At 39.6% G+C, this 24265-nt stretch overlaps 1 protein-coding gene across 5 annotated transcripts in view; it reads right to left on the bottom strand.

Annotated features, from left to right (window-relative positions):
• The window catches only part of RUNX1T1 (RUNX1 partner transcriptional co-repressor 1), a 148558-nt gene extending 131420 nt beyond the window's left edge, over positions 1 to 17138 (bottom strand). For 3 of the 5 annotated variants that reach the window (XM_050802192.1, XM_050802193.1, XM_050802196.1), the window contains exon 1: positions 8693 to 8892. Coding sequence is in view for 2 of the 5 variants with exons in the window: in XM_050802191.1 (XP_050658148.1) it covers positions 9011 to 9131 (121 nt within the window). In the remaining 3 variants the exon portion in view is untranslated. Of the gene's footprint in view, positions 1 to 8692; positions 8893 to 9010; positions 15409 to 16540 lie in introns of those variants that run through there. The other 2 variants (XM_050802194.1, XM_050802191.1) reach the window with 2 other exon arrangements.
• Positions 17139 to 24265: the final 7127 nt, after the last annotated feature.

The raw sequence follows: 24265 nt of genomic DNA, 5'->3' as shown, positions 1-24265 counted from the left end.
CTGCACTGGTCAAAGGGGAAGTTAAGGGTCCCAGAACCAGCCCACCTGACCACTTTGTATGCTCCTGCATGGCCCAAGGGCACCTGCACAACAGAAACTCAAAGAACAGTTTGAAATCCATGGAAAGAGGCAAAACACATGAGGGAGCCAAGTCCTAAAGTGGTAAATAACAGATCTTTTATGTAACAACCGCGTTTTAAGGAACACCCACCACTTGACAGCCCTGTCACCATCTCCCAAAGGCAGCTGGGACCACCAGAAGCCCTGGGACCGAGGTCTGCAAATTCTGAGGCTCTTCTCTAGAAGCTGTGAATCTATGAGTCTGGGGTAGGGTAGCAAAGCTGCCTCTAAACAAACACCTGAAGTGATTCCCAGCTTCTGGCAAGTTAAGAGCACTTGATACTAAATCCAGGCTGGTATTAATAACTTCCCCCTCTCTAAATCCACTGCTCTATCCAAGTGCTAATTATTTTTCCTTTGCAATACCTCCTGCCCCTGCCTCTTCCTTCTCATCCCACAAACCCAACACTGGTCATCCTTCTGCAATATCTAAAACCTAAACCGCAGCAACAAGCTTCCTGCCTGGCCTTAGCCTCCAGGCTCTCCCCACCTCCAGTCCATCTGGCCCCTCACATTAGGACCAACTCTTTGCAAACACAACTGTTACTGGGTCCAGGGGTTCCCTTTGCCTAGCTCAATTTTTATTTTAACCTTGGTTTTATAAAGATCTATTTTACCATGGACTCCTCTGTTCAAAAGAAGTCCAGTTAGAAAATCAAATATATAAAGCAATTTCTTATAAAAGCAGAGCTATTCTGGTTTTATGGTGGTTAGGGGATGGAAGACCCTGTGCCCAATCTGGGACCCCTCCATGCCACCTCCCAACCCTGAGGCACTCCACAGGACACAGCTGAAAAATATCTGGTGAATTCAGAAGTTGAAGCTTAAATCAAAATGGATATTTAAGACATTTATGATCTTTCTGCTCTCATTTCCCATTCATCACCCAAGGGCCCTTTTTGCTGCAGCCACAGTATTAATTTATTCTCTCTCCACCCCTACTCCACCCCAATACTCCTCCAAAGGTCTTTTCCATATCTAGGCTTCTGCACTCCCTATTCCTACTGTATAACTTACTACAATCCTATTACAGTAACTTTGCCTTGATGAATCCTACCTGTCTCAAGACAAGCTTAAATTTCAATTCACACCTGCCTCTAAAATCTCACTTGCTGTACCATTTAATTGGTAACTGATCAAGCTCCACCATCTCTGTAGCTATTTAATTTGTCCTGAGTGAATTTATCATTCAGTGGAAACTTAGCCGACTACGTGCTTGTGTCTACACCTAGCACACAGCTTTATACATAGAAGACATTTACTAAATATTTATCCATGTACTTCAGATTCACTCCCAAGAGTAAACATTTTACTTTTCTATCAGATGCTGTAAAAGGTGTTTTTACCATGGTTACCAAAACAGCATGTGACTTTCTTTGTAAATAGTCAAATCAGGTTTAATGGGTTGTTCATTTTATTGCTCTTCACCTATATTTTCCTCCAATATTTTATGCCTGCTCTCAAATCTCAAATCTTGAGCCAACTCAAATCTCAGGCACGTCAATGGAGACTGGTTACATTAACTCTTCCTTTAGACATGAACTGACCTACCTCACTTTATTTAAACAAAAGGATGAGAATTCATTGTCCACATTTGTTTCTCATCAGATGTTGAATGTGGACCTCATTTCTAAATAAATCTAGCTGAAGCGGAGAATGAAAATGTGTGATAGGTGAGCAAAGGAGCTGTGGAGTAAAGGATACTTCTTGTGTGACACATGATAAAAGTTACAGAATCCTAACAGTCACTTAAAAAGAACACTTTCACAGGAAAGGAGGATTACTATGTCAGTCTGATAAACACCCAGTTCCAGTCCCAATATCATCTGCTGTTCTTCCCAGCTGTGTTTGCTCATCACTGTGTACATAACATATGCATAGACTCAGAAAATAAGCTATTAGTCGTCCGTGACCTGTCTTACAGTTCACATGCCCCTGTACCTTGAGGTTAGGGAAAAGGGTGTAGTACTTCTAGTTTAAGCTAGTCTAATCAACTTCCCAAGACTGCATTTAAAGCACAGCTTGTATCATGCTTATAACCAGTGGGGATAACTTCCTAATTTCTGATTCTCCACTTGTCAACGTTCATTTGAAATATTTTCCACAATACTGCTGTGCTATTTCCCTGGCATCATGATCTGTGCCAACCCTTTCAGGTACCATTATTGATCTGCTTTCCTAATATTAGGCTCTGATCTCCTCAGTAAGTGTTACTGGGTGGATTCTCCAAAAAGTCTAGTGGAAGAGTCCTCCCAGATACTCTTTATAATAACATCTCATAGCTAGTTCTCTCTCCTAGTGCTCTAATTATCTCAGCACATGGCCATGTCTAGCTTATTACTGTTTGACACTGTTTCCCCTCATATTATCAGCAGCCACCCATTTCTTGAGCTTCTTTAGACAAATTACCATTACTGCTGCTAATATTTTATCTAATATTTCTGTGACATAATATTCAACCCAATTAGTACCAACTAAGAGTTTGCTGTATATATACTCTTAAGACATTCTCCTTTGTGGCAAATAACTTCAATTTGACTTTCCATTGAACTCTGAATACCAATGCAAAAATTTTCTACAACCTATGAAGCAACAGTGCTTCCTGTGGCATCCATTTCCAATGACAGATGAAAATATTACTCCTAAGCCAAATCAATCCCAGACATCTTAGTAAACAGTAAGTTTCCACTGTCATTTTGGATGATGAGGAAGTGCTCACCTTGATCAAACCAGAAGAATGCCAACAACTCTGAAGTTCAAAAGAAACCCTAGCCTGGGTTTACTATTTATAACCACCCAAATTAGAACCAAATCTCTAATAATGTCTATATTTTAATCACCTACAACAGTTTTACAAACTAAAGTACAAAATCAATAGGTAATAATTGAATTACTTAGTTATTTTAGAAGCAGTGGCAAACAATTTCTTCAAACAGAATTTTTCAGTCTGTCTTGAGATCTGTTTCCTAGCCAGATGATAATGTGCCCAAGTTCAATTAAATAAGCTGCTACTAGGTTCTCTCCAAAAAATGGCTTAAAGAGGTCATTTTCTAAATTTCCCAAGTGGAGTGAGTCCAAACTTTGAGACCAGGGCTATGGTGAATGCCTGCTAAACACAAGCAACCCCATCCACCTCAGCCTCCAGCCCCTCACTCCTACCCCCAGGCACTGAGTTCATCATCTTGTCCAGTAACTATGAGGGGATAGCATAAAGGCAATTTTCCTTGGACAAGACCCAAACTCTTTAGTCCCTCCTCACTACATAAACAGATTTATTCCTACATAATTCACCTCTGAAAAAGGAATCGTAAAAACTAAAATTTCAGACAATCATCTAAGATTTAGGATGGCTATGGAAATAATGGCTCCCTAGTCCATAATGGCTCTTCCTTATGATGGAGAAGACTGGAATGATAGTAACATTCCACAGTGATCCCTTTCCCGATTAGATGAAGATTTATAGTGTCACCCACCCCAATCCCTGAATTAAAAAAAAAAAAAAAAAAAGATTTTTTTTTTGTCACTCTCTTAACCCTGGGAAAGCCCCAAAGCCTACTTTCAGTATCACACGCAGACTTGTCCGTATGAGAGTTGGGAAGCCTAAGAATCACCAACTCTGCCCTTCGCCTTCTGAGAAATTTGCCTGAGGGCTGGAATGCACCCCAGGCCACCCAACAAGTCAGTGATTGAACTGGAAAGGGAACCTCAGTTTGCCTATTAGTCAAGCGACTGCACACAGACACCAGGTCCTTTTTTTTTTTTTTCTTCTAATACGGAGAAAGCTTTACACTCCGAAACTAGTTACAAACTCTTTTTTTCCAGGAGTAAAGGTGGTGCACAAGTCCTCTAACCTTAAGAGGTAACCAGGAAGTTGAACCTGGCCAATTGGGAAATGCTGAGATCAAGATATAATGGAGTGACCAAGTACAAAGGAACAAGACTCAAGAACTAAGGACTGGGCAGAAAATCACTCCAGCATACTGGATAAGTTCAACAACAAGAACAAAAACAAACAAACAAACAAACAAAAAAAAACAGATCAAATCCTCATGGCCTCAGTGCAGTGTAGAATTAAGGTATTCTGATGCGGGAACAGAATGTGGTAATAGAGAAGTCTGGATCAGGTGGTACTGAGGAATACAGACTGGCACACACTCGTGAGTATCCAAGGATATGTCAGCTGGAAGCCAAGTCTGATTACTCAGTGGGGGTGAACAGGGGATAACTGAAAGAAAACAGTGGATGAGTAGATACGGCCACTAAGGAGAATATGCAGCCAATGATTAAGAGAATAAGGTCCTAAATAATTACTGAAGTTCAGGCACAAAGTAGGTCATTAATTTGGGGAATACAAAGAAACCTCAATTTTCTAAATTTGGGCGAAAGATCAAGCCAGAAGAGTAACTATGGCAAGAGTCTCAGAGCAATGGGCTGGGGTTCTTTGAAATTAAGAAAGTGAAACACTGGTTAATCATTTACTTAAAAATCAGTGATGAGAATGTATGTGAAGGTTGGTTAAGGCCAGGCTCACAGTAGGTCTCTAGTATCTATCAATTCCTCTCCTCTCTCCCAAGACCAACAACTAAATAGCAGCCCTCAAGAGCCCTGAGCACACTTAGAAGTGGTCTGTGCCCCAGGTGTTAAAAGATTAATGAACCCAGTCAATCACATTCCCCAAGGCACTTAGAGGTGCTTAGACTGCTAGAGACACAACGGGAAAACTTCACATATCTGTCCTCTGCATTCCTCTTCTACAAGATCTATATTCTAAAGGCCCTATTCATCCAAATAGTGATTTGCTTTAGAGGCCTTGATCAATATGAAACCTACTAAAACAAATGTCTGCTTTACTCCTTCCTGCATTACTTTATAAAGGTAATCACAATTAGAACTATTAAAGCAGATGATTTTAAATTGGTATCTCTTGGTCGTTGAAAATATTAATAGTTGTAGGCAACACTGACAGTTTTAAACTTTTTTGAACAAGCAGGTCTCACACTTTAAACATCAACCATGGGGCATTACTTAAGACCAGTAGTTCTGATGTTAGAGCCTGGACATGACTTCATCAAGTATGAACATTCTGAAAAGAGGCACAGGCATCTCCCCTGTTGGTGTCATGTAAGGTACTGTGGCTTCAAAAACAACCCTCATTAGAAGATCACATCCCAAGTGAAGGGATTATGTCTGTGAATAAACTTTTTGTACACTGATATGTGATTCAGCATCTTTTCTTAAAAGTGTCAGAGTCTGGTGCTATATTAGAGGAAACAGCCACATGATGCCCAGCTCTCTTTAAGATATGCCAGCACAACATGCCATACTGAACTGTTCTTTGGGCTTGAAATTGGAAACTGCCTTCCTTAAAAGCATTCTTCTTTGGTTGGTTCCATACATGTAATTGCCAATACTCACATTCAACATTGTTCTTCAAACTACCTCTTCTTTTGAGTTGGTGTTTTAGAAGAAACATTGCATTTGTTAATATCAAACATGCTAAGGTGTCACTATGCCTGCCTTCCCCTTTATTCATTCTTGAAATATTTTGAGTTTATCTGTGACGAGTGTGTATAGCAATTCACATGTGAAGCCACAGACTTAGCTAATTGATCCTCAGCAGTGATCAGGTCTCACCCCAGACAAATTACTATAGCCACAAGTCCACCAAACTGCAATCCAAGGTTGAATCAATATTGAACCTTATCCAAATTTCACCAGTCTTCCTTCTAGTTTAATTCTCTCTGTCCATGTTTTATATGGATAGCATTGCCATTCACTTTCTTGTTATAAGGACACAGTATTATTTTTATTATGATTATTTAAGACATCTTAAGAGTTTCCTTTTTAATTAAAATTAGATGATTTGAAACGAACATGTCTTTCCTAGCAATGTCACTAGTAAAATGCATCCAATTTTTCTCTACGTGGTGCTTTCCCTGTCCATAAAACTTATTTGATTAGCAGTACTATAGAAGCTAAAGCTTTTGTATGCAGGCACTCAAGCATAATTTAATCATTTTATTTAAGCATGGAAAAGATTATTCTGAAAGCCCTGTTAGTAAAATATCCCTGATTAGTTTAAACTTACATTTGCAGGTATATTAAAGGTGAAATAAATCTCAGAATGCTCAGTATGCAAGGAACAGTGTTAACTTTGTTACAACAGTCCGGCAGTAAGTTAAAAATTGTAGTATTAGAGAATGTAAGGAATAACTATCTGATTTTCAATACATGTATTTATGCAGGTTATTTTAAAATAAATTTTATTTTGTGTGAACCCTTTTTTATTACCAGGATTTTCACCTATGGAAACCTCTTTTATAGTCAAACAAGATGAGATCTTAATTGCATACTACCATTTATCTGCTGAGGATAAAAGTGCCAACAAATGAAAATGCACATTAAGCAAGAGATTGTCAGAATAGAAAATTTATTTATTTTTTTTATTTTTTTGTTTTTTTGTTTTTAAATAACCCACTCGCATTAACAAAAGACTGCAGTAGCTTCCAAATTATAGGTTGTTATTTTTAGTGGAAGTAGTTCAATATTCATATTGGAGCAGATGTAGCAGTTTAACAAAACAGCTCTTCAAATCCTGCACAAATTGAAAACAGGAAAACTGATTGCATTTTCTCTTATCACTTTCCTTTTCTGAATTGACACTTTTGGCCTTCTGAAAATTTACACATGGCTTTCATCTCAACAGCACCTGCTGATCAAATAGAAACCTAACATTTTCATGAAAATGGTATAAAGGACTAGTTTTGTTCTAAACACTGTATAGGGCATCAGTTGCCTACTTGATGGCAACAATTGCCATGTATAAGTCATAGTCATAATAGATTTATATTTTCATAAATTTCGTTAACATAAAAATATGTTAAGTCCCTTCTGTTTTTTTTTTTTTTTCATATTCTCTCTCTGTATGGTTCAAATTTCTTGGACTCAACGCCTGCCTAATACTTAGTTTTGTTATTTAAAGACTATGCAAAATGTGTGAAAGGGTAAATTACACCAAGATAACAAATACTTAGTATTTCTCTGCCTTTGCTTGAAATACACATATTTATCTATATAAGTTATTGTCTATGCATGCACATGAGTGTAAAATACATACATCTCACTTTGTATTCCACCCAGTAAAAGAAAACTGGAAACAAAAAGTCAGAGTCAGGCCCTATTTTTGAAGGGACATTACACATTATTTTATGAGATATAGATTTAGCAGGTGCCTGGCTGTTTCAGTACCCCAGACTGGAAAAGAACGAATGTCACTCATGCAACAAACTGGTCACCTAAATAGTGACCGACCACTCACTGTAAATAACTCCAGGTAAAGGTAAATCTTGAAAATGGGCATCCTTCTATATAAAATATGCAAGATCAATGGCTAGCATGCTTTTCAGATTTTTAAACACGCTCCACATATTTCTCTGTAACACCCAATTCTGGGTAAAATTTAAGATGTTCCTAAGACATGCTATCCGTTAGCTTCTTAGCCAAAAGAGCTCTACCCTTTCTGAAAGATTCCAGGCTGTCCTTTCCCATTTTGTCTGGGTGATAAGGTAACCTGAAGGCAGAAATGACATACAGTAATATATGTGCCACTCTGGCCAGTTGGTCTGTGAATTTCAGTGTTTCATCATGCTCACTGAGGCAACAGCAAACCTGAAATGTCAATATGTTCAGTCAATGGAAGTAAAATAATGGGACTCTATTGTCTTACCCAATCGATCTGCTGCTGTCAACAAGGAAACAAGCCCCCCTGGCTTTAAACAAATTTTAATTAGGCTTTTAGTTACTGGATCATATCTATCTGTCTATGAAAACACCTATCTTGACAATGTGTAAGAGGCAAAACAATCACTCTTTCCACTTTTCTTCATTTTAAGAACCTTCTAAAGTTGATATTATAATGTTTCAAATACTTGTGAGTCAATAAGACATGTTTTCTCCTTTTTTTTAAACTAGCTCCAACCAAAAGATTTCATGGTTCAAATCCAAAATACAAATCTACCTAACAGACTTGGAGTGATTTTTTTCTCCTCTAGCCTGAGTTGAACCATACTATAAAATCAACTAATTCCATATTAAAAGTAGGCTTCATTTGCTTTTCTTACTCATTCAAGTACCGTTAGCATCAATTCATCACGCATTTAAAACAAGTCACACAAAACCAAACATTAATGATCAACCCCAAAGCCTTTACCCTCTTTTCTCAGTTCATCAATCCTAAACGCAAGGGATAATGAAACTCCTGTTAAAATCAGGGAAGTACATGGTGCTGAGAAGGGTAGGGGGTTGTCAGGGGAGAGGAAACAAGACATTTTAAGTCATCCAAATTGCACCAAAGTTCTCTAGCCCTTCCTTCCACCAAAAGAGAGAGTCTCACCTTAAAATAAAAACGAACTAATCAAGTTGTTAAGCAGCTTTGTCTCTCCCTTCTTCATCTAAAGGCTTCAGCGTCCAGTCAATAAATAATCTATTGTTCCCCCTTTATCGAGTCTCTTTAAACCTATTCAGACTGGCAAAACTAAACCCAATTAAAGATAAGGCCCTCCGGTATTCTCACCTCGGTGAGTCCTGTCTGGGTAGCAGAGGTGATGGGAGATAGCGTCAAGGCCAGGGTAGATGCCTCCTCCTCACCCCACACAACAAAAGGCAGATTTCTCTTTCTCACTCTGCTAATCTTTAAATGTAAATTCTCTCCGCCAGCTAAGAGGAGCGACAGATAACATGTTACATCTTCACTTCTCCTGGTCTTATCGACTTCTGAATCATTTGGAAAGGGAGAGAGGGAGAGAGAAAAGCCGCCTCCCCACGCCCCCCTTCCTCCTGGCCACCCCTCCTTCCTCCCTGCTCGCCTCCCTCCCCTGTTCACGGAGATTACCTTCTGGCAAAGGAGCGCGGGAGAGCGGCCGCGGCCGAGGCGGCACCCAGACCGCGGCTTTGTATTCATTAAACACACATTGGAGCTTATCAGAAGTAAAAGGCTTGTCAGGATGGCACATTGTGTGTGAGTGAGTGTGTGAGCGCAGGAGGGAGAGGAGAGAAGCCAACGTGCATCAGGGTGATTACAATATCAGCAGGGCCCAGATGGAGGCAGGAAAATAAACAGAGGGTGCGTGTGAGACGGAGCGGGAGAGGGAGGAAAAGTGGGAGAGGGAGAGAGAGAGAGAAGAGAGAAAGGGACAGGCAGGAGGGAAGGAGAGACACAGGCAGGAGGGAAGGAGGGATGGAGGGGGCGGGGGCTCAGACCCCAGGATGGGGCCAGAAAGTGGGGAAGAGCTACCCTAAGGCTGTCTGGGAATGAGAGACAGGCTAGAAGTCGCCTCCATGCCCAAATCTGCCCCTACCACCCAAAAAAGGGAGGAATCCAGCAAACTGTATTTCCCTGCTCCAGGGCTAGGCTGGAACATGTTAGAGATTCTGTCAAGGTCAGAGGAGGAGCAAGAGCTCTCTTTTGGCAGAGCCTAAGGAGACAGTCGCCATCTCACCTCCATCCAAATAGCCACAATTTGCAAAACAAACCTACTGAGTCTAGGAGCAGTTAAGCAGCCTTCCAGACCAACCTGAAGTAGGGAGTTCTTGTCCCTTTCTTCGCTGACCCCAATACTCCCAAATTCCAGCCCCTGCACACTCACACATGCAGAGATATAAAATAGCTCCTGTCCCTGAACTTTAATGTGTCCCAGCTGAAGACTCCTGCAGCCAACATCATTGTGATAAGGAGGACCACTTGTGATTGGTAGCTACAGGTGACTCTCAGAGACCTGCTCCACCTCCAGAAATTGTGTTGGGGGAGGGGGCTCCTTATGTGTGTATCTGAGAGTCTATTTTGGAGGTGGGAATCTGAAATTGAGGCAATCAATCTTGGCTTGAGCTGCCTCATGGCTCTTCACCCACCCAGAGCCAGAGAATCAATCAGAGAACAAGCACGGGCTAATGCTTGTCCATCAGTCCAGAGTTCATCCCCCTCCCCAGCAGGGTCAGGAAGGAGACACACCTGAGTAGTCCCTTGGGAGCCCCTTTTCACTTTTAAATACACCCATCAGACAATGTGAACATCTGATCAGATCCTTAATGGAGTGCGGATAACGCAGCAGAGGTTATTTTATTGGGGGAGGGGAAGTATTTGGCTGTGCTGTGTTTCAAGGCACTGAAGCTTGGTTAAGAAGCTCTCACTACAGTATGAAGAGTGAGTTCAGAATGAAGGAGCCAATAAACTACACAATTGTTCATGGTATGCACTGTAGCCCTAGCTGCTGTGAAACTTCAGGTTATAAAATAGTTTATGCATGGGGTCTCCATAGAAAGGAATAAAATGGGGGTGGAGGGTAAGGCTAGTGAGTAGAAAAACAGAATAGCAAGAGAACTAGCCCCTGCCTTTTAAGGGAACCAAATTTTAAGAGGCCCTTTAGAAAATGAGAAGAAGCATTGTTTAATCAGACACTCCCCTCCAAATCACTTAGCCAAAAAACGGTTTTATGTTTAGTGGAGCACCACCCCCTCTCCGCCACCCCACCCAAACACACACACACCAATGTTTCAACCCCAAGAATAGAATTAAAAGAAATATGATAGGTAACACAAAGTGGGAAAAAGCTGGGCATAGGTGGGGGAAGGGCATGTGTGAAAATCTTGTCATGCAATGAATGTCAGATAAAAAGGGGTCTGCCACAATCCTCCAGTAATCCAATAATGTGGAAAACCTCATGGTATCACTGAGACGAGAACAAGGTAATATTTCTCCATAAATCTTCAAAAAGTGACCAGGTTCAATAGTTAAGAGAAGGGTGCAAGGATAGGAAGTAAAACACTTGGCTGGTTACATTACAAAATCAAGTGAGCTTTAAATGGGTGAAAATCTGTCATACTTACATGTTTTAAATTTAATAACAGATTTCTAGAGTATCACTTTAGCTCTCATAAAAGGTCACCTTTCACCTTTTCTCTAGCTATTCTAGAAAAATGCATTCAGAGTAATGGAAAGCAACCACACACACCCCCACCCTTTACTGCATTTTAGTTACATCAGTTTGGACACAGACTACATATAAACACCTAAAAATCCAACAAAACTCCAGGGGAAGAAAAATACAATTTACAAGTGCCCACTGATTTTTCCATTACATGCTCTTTTAAGAAATGCTATTTTAAAAAAAAAAAAAAAAAAAAAAAAAAACCTGCATTACTACTGCTTTCAAACCCTGAAAAGGTTTGCTTTTTTAAAAAGGGGCATCCCAAATACTAGAGGCATATTGCTCAAAAGCTCATCTGCCAATGGTCCGATTTTGTAAATGCACAGTATTTCTATTAGTACCTTGTTTGTTCATTGACTTTTGGCTCACAGTTATAGAAAAGATCAACCAATTCTCAAATGGGAAGAATCCATGACTCTCTTCCAAAGCAAACACTTTGCTGCAAAGCTTTCAATTAAAAGAAAAAAAACAGCAATACAATAATCAAGAAGTATAATCACAGAAGACGTGTACAACAGAAAGTGGTTTCTATAATCACAGCTGTCTTAAAGTCCAGGCTAGAGACTAGAAATCTTAATTTCAACTAGTTCTTTTCTTAATAATAGGTTACCTTCCTATAAAAGCAAGAAGTCCATCTGCCCCAGGCAGATAAGTTTTGAAGCATTAATTCAGATAAAAATCTAGCATTTTCTTTCTTTCTTTGAGTATGTGAATTCTAGTGTGCTATAATGTGAGAATTCCAACATATGACCATTATGGCATAATATCTCATTGCTCAGCTTGTCATTATTTCATTTGTAATTCTTATGTTAATTATGTTCATAATTACTATAAACAGATGTGGTAGACATTCATGTGACCTTTTATTGCAGAATGCATTCTTCACTCATTTTGCTTTAATTTCTCATGGATACAAAGCTGAAATGCAGGAAAAGGCCTTTCTAATTTTCCAATGTTTTATATGCATAAGCTAAAACAGAGCCTATCTTCTACTTCATCTGCATTTCAGAATATCATAATATCCTTAATGTTTAAGCTGCTTTATACAGCATATTTCTAAATTGCACACTGAACCTCACTGCTGCTCGCTAAATTGTAGCTATGGATGCCAAACAAAGGCTAGCATCCATGTCTAAGTTGTTTGTCTTTTTTTTAATATCAAAGGTTAATGCAGCAGAATTGTGCTTCAAAACCAAGTGCCTAGCAGCTACATAGCGATTTATTCACTCAGAACTCCACCATCATCACCCTCTTTACATAAAACACATTTACAATAAAATCAGTATGGATTTCATTAGCTGAAAACCTCCTCGAATTTCATTTCTTTGGCCCTAATCTATAATTAGTCTGGACAGACAGGTGCAAACCCTTCTCTTCTACAGATGGCTACTGGAAATGGTGCAAAGTAGCTCCTTCTGTTTAAACAACACAGAGATAACCTGCTCTGTCTTATCACTTACAATTACCTCCATTAAACTGAACTAATGTTTGCTTTAATAAAATGTTCACTGTTCTTTAAACATTATTTAGGAACTCTTATATTAATGGCTGTGGAAAAAAAAGTGAAGTTGGAAGGTGTCTCTAGATAATAATAAATAGCTTATTCTGGATAAAATGTTCTCGCTGACAGATAATACTCAGGTTCACAGAGGTGTTTTAGTTGATTGAATATTTGTTAGTTATTTTGCATAAATAGAGTCAAATTTGATTTTTAAAAGGCAAACATAATTTTACAAGTTGGGGGAAACAACTTTTTTCCTGAATTTAGAAAAAGTGTAAATATTTTTCTTATAGATTTTAAGTTGTTATTAACATATAGAAATTAAAATCCTATATTATTTTCAAAGGATATTTGTTAGTTTTATGCATTTGTTTTACTTCTGATAGATTATTCTCAAAGTTGAATGGGTTCATTCTTTTAAGGTACATCTTAAAAATTAACTATGAATGTAAGTGCACTCTGCAAGCACATGGTTAAAAGCACCTCCATTCTATAATAAATAACTTCTATAAAGCCAGAGCTCACTTCTCCCTGCTTCTGCTATCAATAAAGTCTGTGGATCACTATATGATGAATAAGGTGTCCATAAAACAAAGAACCTTTAAATGCCCAAACAGCAACAAATAAATAGCCTTTCTCACTGAACTTACATAACTTACAGTAATAGACTGCAGCAAAATGCAACTGACTCGGTTTTTTTCACATGCAAATCCTGCAGGTGCCAATTTTTCAGACTGCTTTGCTATGAAGGGCTATGCTGCCTGCATAAAACCTCAGTGAAGAAGGCTTTGCATTCAGTGCCTGTCAGCTGATGTTCATATCAAAGAAGTGAGAAACAGGATTTGACAGTGAAGAATGTCCTAAACTGACAACCACTGACCAGCATTCCTATTGGAAGCATTTCTTTCTTGTGATCCTTTTTCAGTGTTTAAAGAAATGCAAGATTTTTTGGCTAAGCTTCGATTTGACAATAAAATAAATTATAATGGCACCTTACATTTGTGTAGTTCTTTGCAATTTATGAAGTGCTCTTTTATCTACAAATATTTAGACCTTCACCTCAATGGGAGAGCACATCATCAAATACTAACATCAAGAGCAATATTTCACTCCACTCAGGAAAAGAAAATTGTGCAAATATTAAAAAGCTGCAGTCCCATAGCTGCAAAAATACTGTCCTTGCAATTTAATAGTGCAATGTATTGTATTGCACATAGAATGATTTTTATTAGAAAGGACCTTTTAAAGATCATTTTAACACAAATTATTAGCAGGTATTAATGGACCACAGAGATTAAGTCCCCAAAGGAAAATATCATTTCAAAGACTTCTAGTCTGCTTTGAGTTGTCCAAACATAAAAGAAAAAATAGACTGTTTTCTCCACTGCTTTTATTAGGTATAAACTGGACACTGGAGAAACCGAGTATTGAAATTCTCCCATGCAATATTTAGCTTTTCAAATAAAGTCACTGCCGTCTAAATAGTTTATAATAAAATTATTAATGCCTAAATACAAATATTTAATAAAAAGTTATCCTCAGTATTTAAAAAAGTCCATTTTTATGCACCCAGTATAAGACTGATTGGTTGTTTTGTTGGAATTTCATCCTTTAAAATAATAAACCAACAAAATATAAAATGCTGAACACAGCACAAGAAATAATGGACTTCAACTTCTTCAGCATCCATCCTGGCTGCAAAAAAGCCCGGATCAAACCCTGATTACTATTGGGTGAGATTGTCAGACTTCTCTGGAAAAAAAAAAAAAAAAAAAAATCAGTAAAGAAAAAAAAGAAACTGAAATCAAACAACCCTATCTTTATTATCTGAAAATCATAATAATATTAAAAACTAGACTTTAAGGATAAAAGAGGGGGAAATCCACAGAATTATATATTTGCTTCTGTGTATACACATCACAGCTGACATAAACTTTGCTCAGGTTGGGGCTATGATGGTTTAAGAAACAATGGTGTTTGGTGACCTTTTCTAAAGAATTGTGTGACAGGAGAAACTGGGCACAACAGAATACTCACATGGTCAAGGCAAACGCTGCCATAAACTAAAAGGAGGCCCCCAACACTAACAAACCGTTTATCACAGAGAAGCTGGTCAATTTGTATTCTAGGGAGTGTGGACTCACTGGGCACAGACCCAGTTCCACTCCTGTTCTATGCAAAGGAGGGCAATGATAATAAAAGCTACTGAGTGCACTTAAAAATGGTACAGATGCTGAAAAGGAGACTAGGAGAGGGAAAAAAAAAAATCCCTGTAAAACACATTTCAGTTCACACAGAAGGTATAAGGAATGCTTTGGTCAGCAACCCGACCTTTATCAGGAGATAAATCAATCTGCAGCAGCTGTGGATAGCCATTTATATACAGGCCCTGGGCAGATTAATTAAGGAAAGCGAAGTTAAACATTCAAGGGGGCTCAGAGTTACATTAAGCACATAAAGTTTGTCTGGAGTGGCCTCTCCAGTTATCCCGGTCTTCATTCCCTCGCTCTGGCCTCGGGCACTGTTCTGCAGGACCTCCTCCACGGGAATCCTAGCTATTCCTTAAAGCGACCTTCTGCAGATTCCCCCAGAAAGCAGCAGCCAGGCTAGGGCACGGTGGAATGTGTGGTGCCCAATCTTGAAGGTTTTCTCCGATACGCTTTGCAAGGAATGAGGAGACCATGGGCTGCACGGCCGCCCAGCCAAATCCTCCAAACTGAAAGGACTTTTGGGGGAGAGGGGGAGGGAAGGCAGCTATTTTTAGTAACAGTTGTGGTTCACATCCTACTTCCCGGAATCATAGTACTCAAACTTTTCCAAGGATTGACCGCCCTTACAAAAAATAAAAAATAGTACGTTTCAAAAAATGGATTTGAGCGCCTTGTGCGGACCTAGCCGTATTTGCTCAAGGCAACCCAGTCAACGCCAGGTCCGCCTGGGGAAAGGGGTGTGGGTGCGCCAACCAACCCGGTCCTTTCAGGTTCGCAAAGAGGGCAGTGAGCGGCGGGCCCCGGAGAGCGTCTCCACTGACCCGGGGGCTTCACCAGAGGGGTTCCTGGAAAACGAAAGGAATTATCCGGACGCGGCTCCGAGTCTGGATCCCTTCGGGCGGGAGCTACAGGGCACAAGGTTGTGCTCCCCGCTCAGGAAAAGCGGGCACCGAGTCGGGGCCGCGACGGGAACACCCAGGAGGGCCGGGGCGGCTGCGTCCGGAGCGCGCAGAGGTCGGGCGGGGACAACGCTGCCCATCGGCCCCAGACTGCGAAGCCCGGGACGGGAGCCACCGTCCACCCGCTCACCCAGGGGCTTCCCAATCCAGCACCCCAAACGGCCAGGCGTAACAGGGAAACTTCGCAGGCGGGCGCAGAGCGCCTGGGTATCTCTAAGAAAACCCCCACTCTAGTTGCAGCCCGGTCCCAAAGTTAAGATCCCGCCTCTCCTACTCCTTAGGACTAAGTTTTCCACCATCAAAACAAGCCTTTGCTTCCAGTTTACAGAAAAAGAAAAAATAAAATAAAGAAGGAAAAAAGAAACAACCCCACGATGCGGTCACAGGGCCACCTGCCAAATGCACTATGGGCACCTCGATCAGTTGTTTTGTCGGGGGAGAAACCCACTCATCTTCCTGCTCGCATACCGTGACTATAGAGAGGGAAGAAAAATTATTTTTAAAAGACAGTGTGGGGAATCTAATAGCAAAAATCGCATCCTCGGCTGACCCGCGAAGTTCAGTGTCATCGCAGACCGGAGTCACCCGCGATGTTCCTCTTTGCCCTGGTGCGTAGTCCTACCCTAATTGAGCGACAAGTACAGCCTGGAGCCTCTCGCGGTCGAATAATCCAAACGAAGATGACGGTCATCGGAACAGTAATTAATAACAGCCAGGGGCCCGTCCCCGCCGCCCGCCCGCCGGCCAAGCCCTCCCGCGGGCACTTACACTGCACAGGGCCGGAGAGTCCCACCATCCGCCACGGGCTCCGAGCTGCAAATAAAACTTCCCGTCGACTCGGCCGGCCCGCGGGGCGACGGGGAGAGGGCGCGGCGCGGCTTCCCTCGCGAGGCCAGAGTGTCCGCGGCCACTCGCCCACGCGCGCTCGCCACGAGGCCGCGGAGTCGCGCCGCTGAGCGACTGCGGCCGCCCGGCGCTACGCAAAGAGCTGCGGTGCAAAAAGCCCGGGGTCGGGGACGCCAGCCAAAAGCAACCTCCACGCCGAGCCCAAGACTTGCGGAGCTCTGCTCCCCTCCTCCCGCCTCCCTCCCTCCCTCCGCTTTTCTGTTGTTGCTGCTGTGGCAGACAAATGTGATGTGGGGCGCAGGGAATTGCCACTGTCACAGGCGGCGTCTGCGTCTGCCTCGCCCGCCCTCGCTCACTCTCGAGGAAGGCGACGCATTTATCTGCAGGGCGGCCGGGCGTCCGCCGGGGAGCAGGAGCGCCGCGCGCTGTGCGCGGAGAGCGCCCGCATCAGGCCGGCTCCGGCGCGCGCTCGCGCCAGGGGCGCCGCGGCTGCTCGGGAGGGAGGCGGCTGCGCGGCAGCTACCAGGTGCAGGGGGGAGGGCCCGCGGCGGGGCGGGGGGAGGTGGAGGTGGGAGACATCTGTGTCGTGCGGGGGTCACGGAGGTCAAGTATATGTTAACAATGGGCAAGCCCGGCACTCTAGGGCGCGCGGGCTGGCGGGCGGCCTCCCTCCCGGCCTCGCCCTCTCCCATGCAGGCTGGACGTGGGGTTGGCTCCCTAATGATGCCTTCCCGGGCCGCCAGCTCTCAGGCGGCCAGAGTGCCCTGCAGTAACCCAAGACGACCACTTTCCCCGGCCATCTGGAGCGCTCCCGGCTGCCCTGCCTGTGTCTCATCACTGGCTGGAGAGACAGCTCTGCTAGAAATCAAGCCACTCTCAGATCTCCTCTCTAATCCCCTTCTGTTAGCTGATTTCCAGACTGACTATTTGCTTTCGCATTAGATAATAGCCTTAGAGAAAACAATTATCATTTTCTTTTATTCCCTTTGTTTTTCTCCTTCTCCCATAGTATACCATTAAGAGGGACCGCTTTCTATCTCAGGTTTTTGTTAGATGTGCCCCCCTCCCCCAGACATTAATATCAATACTTGGGGGCAGGGTGGAGGGTAGTCCCGGAGGAAAAGATAGGGTGAAAGAATTCCAGATATTTCCAGAGTAAATAAATAATGTCGGTGAAGAGGACTGACAATTTGTAGAGCCAAAAAAGGGCTTGAATAATAATGAAAATACTAATATGTAGGTCAAATATGATTAGATAATGGCTTGCAATGATAAGTAAAATGAAATCTTTTAAAATTACTATGGAACAGTACCCTGACTGCAAATGTTGTTGTATTTAGTGGAACTATTTGAAATCCTACTCTGAACCACGTTTTCTCCAACTAGCCTAAATCAATATAAGATGTCCTGAATATGTTTTAAAATCTCATTTTTACAAAGGAAAAAAAGCGTCAGATAGAGTCTGTGTCGGCCTGATGCAGTTAAGAACTGATGAGACATTTGTGGGTTTTATTTTCTGAAGTGGTGTTTCAAATATTTAATAGTGAGTAAAATCCCTTCCCCCATCCTTTTAAACCCAGCTGGAGCTTCCAATTCTGAAGTCTTTTCAGATTCTACTAATTTTTAGCAGTTCATTTCAAGAAAACACTCATTGTACATTCTCCCATCTCCTTGGGATATTTGTCTAATGAATTATAATAGATTAATGAATTGCAACGTTAAGTCTTGGTATTTGATATTATGATGCTCTTAATTTGAATGTCATTTTATCAAGGTGTACATTCTAGAATTTATGCATTACAGTTCTTTATATTTTACTATACTCGCAAATCTTAACAGCATGAATAATCTTAAACTGTGAAATTTTATGTATACCATACTAATATAACTCCTTTGTGTAGAAAATTATGTCAAAGCTTACTATTGTTCTTAAAAGAATAAAATCATGTTGACATTTTATTATTCTATTACCTGTATTATTAATCTCTTCTGTCTCCCAAATTGAGGCCAAATAATTTGGATTCTGGAGGCATATATTCATATTTATTTAAAATTTTTAAAAATGATACCTGAATCAGGAATGATTCTTGTGAAATCATAATTTAAAATATAGAAAAAGTAAATCAGCAATAGTTTTATGACATAAAAAAGCAGTGAGAGATAAAATAGAAATGTTATGCTACATTTTTCTTCTGTCTGTAAATTGTACCAATGTAGGTATAAAATTATGGTAGAAACTTTGAACTGCTAAATCAATGGAAAGTAACTTGCAGGAAATCAAATCAAAATTGTACACAATCGAGATACACTCATGACACCAAGGCATATTTTGTAAGACACCACAAACCTTATAGGATCTTCCTTTTTGCTAGTCACACTTCTGGAAAAATAATTATCATTCTTTAGTTATACTTCTTCTTAAAAATTCTCGATTCGGTTTGATATCAGATAGAATATATCACGACTTGAGTTGTTTTCCAAATTCTGATAAAAGCAGTGGAAGAACCTGTATCCTTGAGTTGATGTATAAACAATTATTCAATATATTCCTTAATCCCACCTGCTACCTCCTTGAAAGGCCTGTGTTCTACAAAATGTAGAACATATTTTCCTATAGGGTTTATCCTTGTATTATCTCCTAACTCCTTTATTTGAAGCAGATAATAACTATAGGGGCCAAATCAAGTATAAGATGATTCTTGAATTGCAGAATCTAGGAAAATAAAACATATTAAATGAAAAAGTAGGAACTGGTTGATACCGTGTGGTGGGAGAGTATGACTTACCTGAAAACAGTACAGGGCCATAAAATATTTGGCTACCTTAGACTTGGGGTGGTGGATACACATGACAATGTTCAAAACAAAATAAACTACTAATTGATTTTTTAAAAAATCTAAGGAGACAGGATAAATAATACGTCTTCATATCTGCACACTCACAGGAAAGATAAGGTTGCTGTACCCTCAAGGCTAGTTTACTAAAACAAACAAACAAACAAACAAAATGTCAGCACCTACCTACCACAATGAAACCACTAAATTAAAAGATAAAATACACAATAATGTATTAAAATATTTTTTAGAACCCTTGCTAACAACTGTAGTTTTTCACACTTTAGAAGATATTTTTCTCACATCATCAGATTTTTATTATTGTAAAAATACTGAGGTCTTTCAATTTACAGAGTGGTTGGCTTTTTTTTTTTTTTTTTTTCAGTAATGCTGCCTAAGGATGCTTTTTGTTTTCCTCTAAACCAATCCTTTAAAAAAGCAGAGCTTTCAATACAAATTTCAGATGAGTGCTTATTACCTTCTTTAGAGATGTGTGATTCACCTTTCACAAAAAGGAATTCCTATACAAAATGTTAACAAGTACTTAATTAGCATGTTTAAAATTCCTCCTTATAGATCTTAAAGTTTAAATGACTCCCAAGCTGTGATTTTCTATTCCTTGAAAAAGTCCTCCTGTTTGCCTAGGTTGAGGAAAATCGTTAATTACCACGTTACTTACTTCTAACAAAATTATTTATTATTGTATTTGTACAAAAAAAGAATATGATAAACATAAAGAATGGCAAGCCATAATTAAGTTTTCGTAAATTTAGACTTACCCACTATTTGCAATTTCTCTCCCTTTTGCTGTATAATTTTATATAATTTACTTTTTGAGCTTTACATGAACAAGTTTTATTCCAAATCTTTGCAGTTTTTTTTTAACTTGTTTAATGTTTCATTTTAGAATGTGGACCAAAAAAAGAAGACATTTCAGAGATGCTTTCATTGTATTGTATAGTAGTTGAGCCACATACACTTAGTACACGTTCAATGTGCAGTATAAATACATTAGTTGTTGGTAGACTTTTAACCTAAGCGAATAAACATACTTCATTAAGTAGAAAAATTATAAATTAAAACTAGCTTCCATCATCCACCCAAATAAACTGATCAGTTTGGTATGATTTAGCTGCAAACCTACATACACTGGGTTGATTTTTATTTGAGATTCTTATGTGTTCAGATTGTCATGCTTTTCTGTACTACTTAAAAACCACTTTGCATCCCAAAAGCCAAAGTTGTAAAATTTCAATTACTTATTTAATTTGAAAAAAAAAGACTTTGAAAAGTTTTGCAAAAAATACCTATTAGTGTTTCTTTAAAAAATGAGTTCTAATTTTTAAATATTTAAATATTTGTGTTTGTTAGATTTTCACACATTAAACTCTGCAAGAACTCATTTATTGCATAAAATGAAACACACATGCATACTTGTAATACATATATGTATTTTTATATGCACAACTATCTGTAATCTAGTAATTATCTCATGTGACCTTTTATAGCTAATTCATGAAAAATAACGATGCCAAATAAAATACCTTATTCACATGTTTCTCATTTAAATTGAATATTTCCCACCCCCATTTTTGAAAGATGATTTTTTAAAATACCATAAACCAGAATAAAATCATGCAATATCCCCCCCCCACATGGAAATCCAATATTCCACATTTTTTATGGAATGTGCTTAGTGAAGATCTTTTTATTTTTTTTCTGTAATTTGTACTGGTTATTCTGTCTATATAATTCTCAATTAGGTGTATATTATTGGGCTGTACCTGCACAAAGACAATGGTCGTTACTCACTGAACGGTGCTTAGCACATGCTAGGTGCTCAATAAATAGTTGTTGAGTAATGAATGAATAAGAGGTTTAAAAAGTTCCCACTTAGATGTCTTATCTAAATAAAACAGATGCTACCAACTTGACTTCTTTTTGACTGAAGTATTAAGAAACCTAAGATTTTAACATTACCAAGATTTTAAATGAAAAATATGTGGATATCAATTTGTTGTTTTATGTGTGCCTATAGATACTTTCATGTTGTTTTATATGTGCATATCAGTACTTCCTGTAATAATGGTGAATTTGATATGAAAATATATATTCTTATGTGTTTTTGTTTTAACTTTGTATAAAATTCTTTTAGATTTTACAATAAACCACAAATTGTTCTGAAAATTAATTGTACTTTCTACAATAAACTAGAATTTTTTTAAAAAACACTATGAAAAAAACTTCAAGCCAGCAGGATCTTAGAGATAAGTAATTTTTTCCTTCTAATCTCCTATAGTAGTTGAAACATGTATTCTTCAGCATACATATCAATATGCAGTAAAAAATTCACAAGCTGTTTAATTTGTCTGGGACATGCCCTCATTCTTTCATTTAATTATTATATTGGTGGTAGTATATATAATCCAGATTGTTTAAATGGTTTTAAATGGTGTTTATACTTAGTAAAGAATCATTTTCATTTGGAAATTTATGTCTTTGTTATGCAAGATCAGTGTATCTATGTCCATATTAAATGTACTCTTTAAAAGATGCATATGTATTTTAATCATCTCATTTTCCTAATCCTTTAAAAATGTCAATTTACTCCATGGTGCACTCCAGTCTGATGAATCCCATATCACCTCATAAGACTGTTTTCATGCGGGAATTACCACATCACTGTAGTGCATCCACCTCTGGGGAGAAAACAGAAGCCAACTGGCTCACAGCACAGCAGTGGGAAGGGAAGAAATTTTTGGCCAACAAATCTGTAACAAATATAGACTGCTGTTAATCATGTTCAGTTCTTTGCTCAGTTCTTACTTTTTTCTTACTTATTTTTTCTCAATAGGGCTAGCCACCAACTGAGCTATCTGTTTGTCCCACTGGAAGACAACATAGTTAGAAAGGGCATAGCCATTGCCCAGGTCCAGTTCAGTTCACCTTCCTAAGATTTCCCCCCAGACTTCATCTGTGCCTTTGAGAAAATCATTTGATCAATGTAACCTCTAGATGAGGCACCGGTAAGACCACAGGATTGGTGGTGTCAACCACCCAGTTTACCCTACATACCTTGCAATGTAGTCCAATTTCTCTGAAGGAAAAAATGTTCTACAAGATAGGCAAGATAGGAAATTTTGATTTATCATATTTTATGGAAAAAAACAAAACAAGGCCGGGCGCGGTGGCTCAAGCCTGTAATCCCAGCACTTTGGGAGGCCGAGACGGGCGGATCATGAGGTCAGGAGATCGAGACCATCCTGGCTAACACGGTGAAACCCCGTCTCTACTAAAAATACAAGAAAAAATTAGCCGGGCGAGGTGGCGGCGCCTGTAGTCCCAGCTACTCCGGAGGCTGAGACAGGAGAATGGCGTGAACCCAGGGGGAGCGGAGCTTGCAGTGAGCCGAGATCGCGCCACTGCACTCCAGCCTGGGGCACAGAGCAAGACTCCGTGTCAAAAACAAAACAAAACAAAACAAAACAAAACAAACAAACCAAAAAAAAAAAAAAAAAAAAAAAAAAAAAAAAAAAAAAAACCACTTCTAGATTGACGTTTGCCCGAAATCTCAAAATTTTTATTTTTATTTTTTTATATATGTATAGCAGTCTTACTACATCTCAAGGAAACTAGGAAGTCTTTCTAATACAGAAGAAACAAATATATTACTTAAGAGCTGTGCAGCTAAACTTTAATATGCATACTAACTACTTGGGGATTGTATTAAAATACAAAATCTGAGTCAGTGGGTCTGAGCTGGGGCCGGAGATTCTACATATCCAATAAGTTTCCAGATAATGCCTGGAATTCCAGATAATGCTCCTGATAGTGGGGACCAATGATGCTGGTCCCCACTATCAGGTACAAGGTTTTAAACAAATTACAAGAAGCATTGAGAACATCATACCTTATCATCCTCCTTCTATATGCAGAGCTCCACTTTCACAGTTTGCACAAAGGCCCACAGCATTCATGCACTCACTAAGTATACAGAACACCATAGAGGACACTGCACCCATGACAGGAGAAAAGCAGGCTTACACATGAATAAGGTCCCTAACGTCCCCACCTGCTGTTCAGACACCTGCAATCAACAATGGAGGTCCATTATCAGACTCATAAAATAAGCAGTCACAAAGCTGTTTATCCAAACAAGACTGAAAGCTCTTCAAAAGTTGAACTCTGAATGATTACTGCAGAAGAGTTGTGACTCTCATTTAAGAGGTCATTGATAACTGTCCCTTGCCTGGGACTATATTCACCTAGTATTTAGGTTCAGGGGCCATCTGCAATGTGTAACTAAGCAAAAGTACTATGTACCAATGAATTCAAGGTGTGCAATTTATTACTACTTCCTGGTGCATAGCCACAGGCCACTCCAACACCCCATTCCCTTGTAGTGGTGAACAGGGGTCTTTAGTCTGAGATTGTGCACCATCTACTATGCAAGGCAGGGCTCAGCCTCTGGTTAATTCAGCTCACCTATTTGTGAAATTAGTTTGCTTCATCCTATTGACATGTTATGACAATTATGCATAGTGCACTGGTTTAACTGAAAGACCTAGTGCTTTTAAAGTTTAATGACAACTGAAGACTGAGAAGAAAAGAGAAATTTATATATTTTTCATAAAGGCAATCACGTATACATTTTCACTTTTAAGCATTCTATTTGGGTCTTATAGGAGACTTGAATACTGAGAGGAAGACTAGGCCAGGTTTATTTCTTATAATTGATTTTGAATCTTTTGAGCAGGAGAAGCACCCATTCAAGTCCCTTGCAACTGAAAAAAAATTAAGTGCACGTAATTTG

The sequence above is a fragment of the Macaca thibetana genome, chromosome 8, assembly GCF_024542745.1.
Source record: "Macaca thibetana thibetana isolate TM-01 chromosome 8, ASM2454274v1, whole genome shotgun sequence".
NCBI lineage: Eukaryota > Metazoa > Chordata > Mammalia > Primates > Cercopithecidae > Macaca > Macaca thibetana.
The sequence above is the reverse complement of the archived record's forward strand: the minus strand, read 5'-3'. Positions and strand labels throughout refer to the sequence as shown.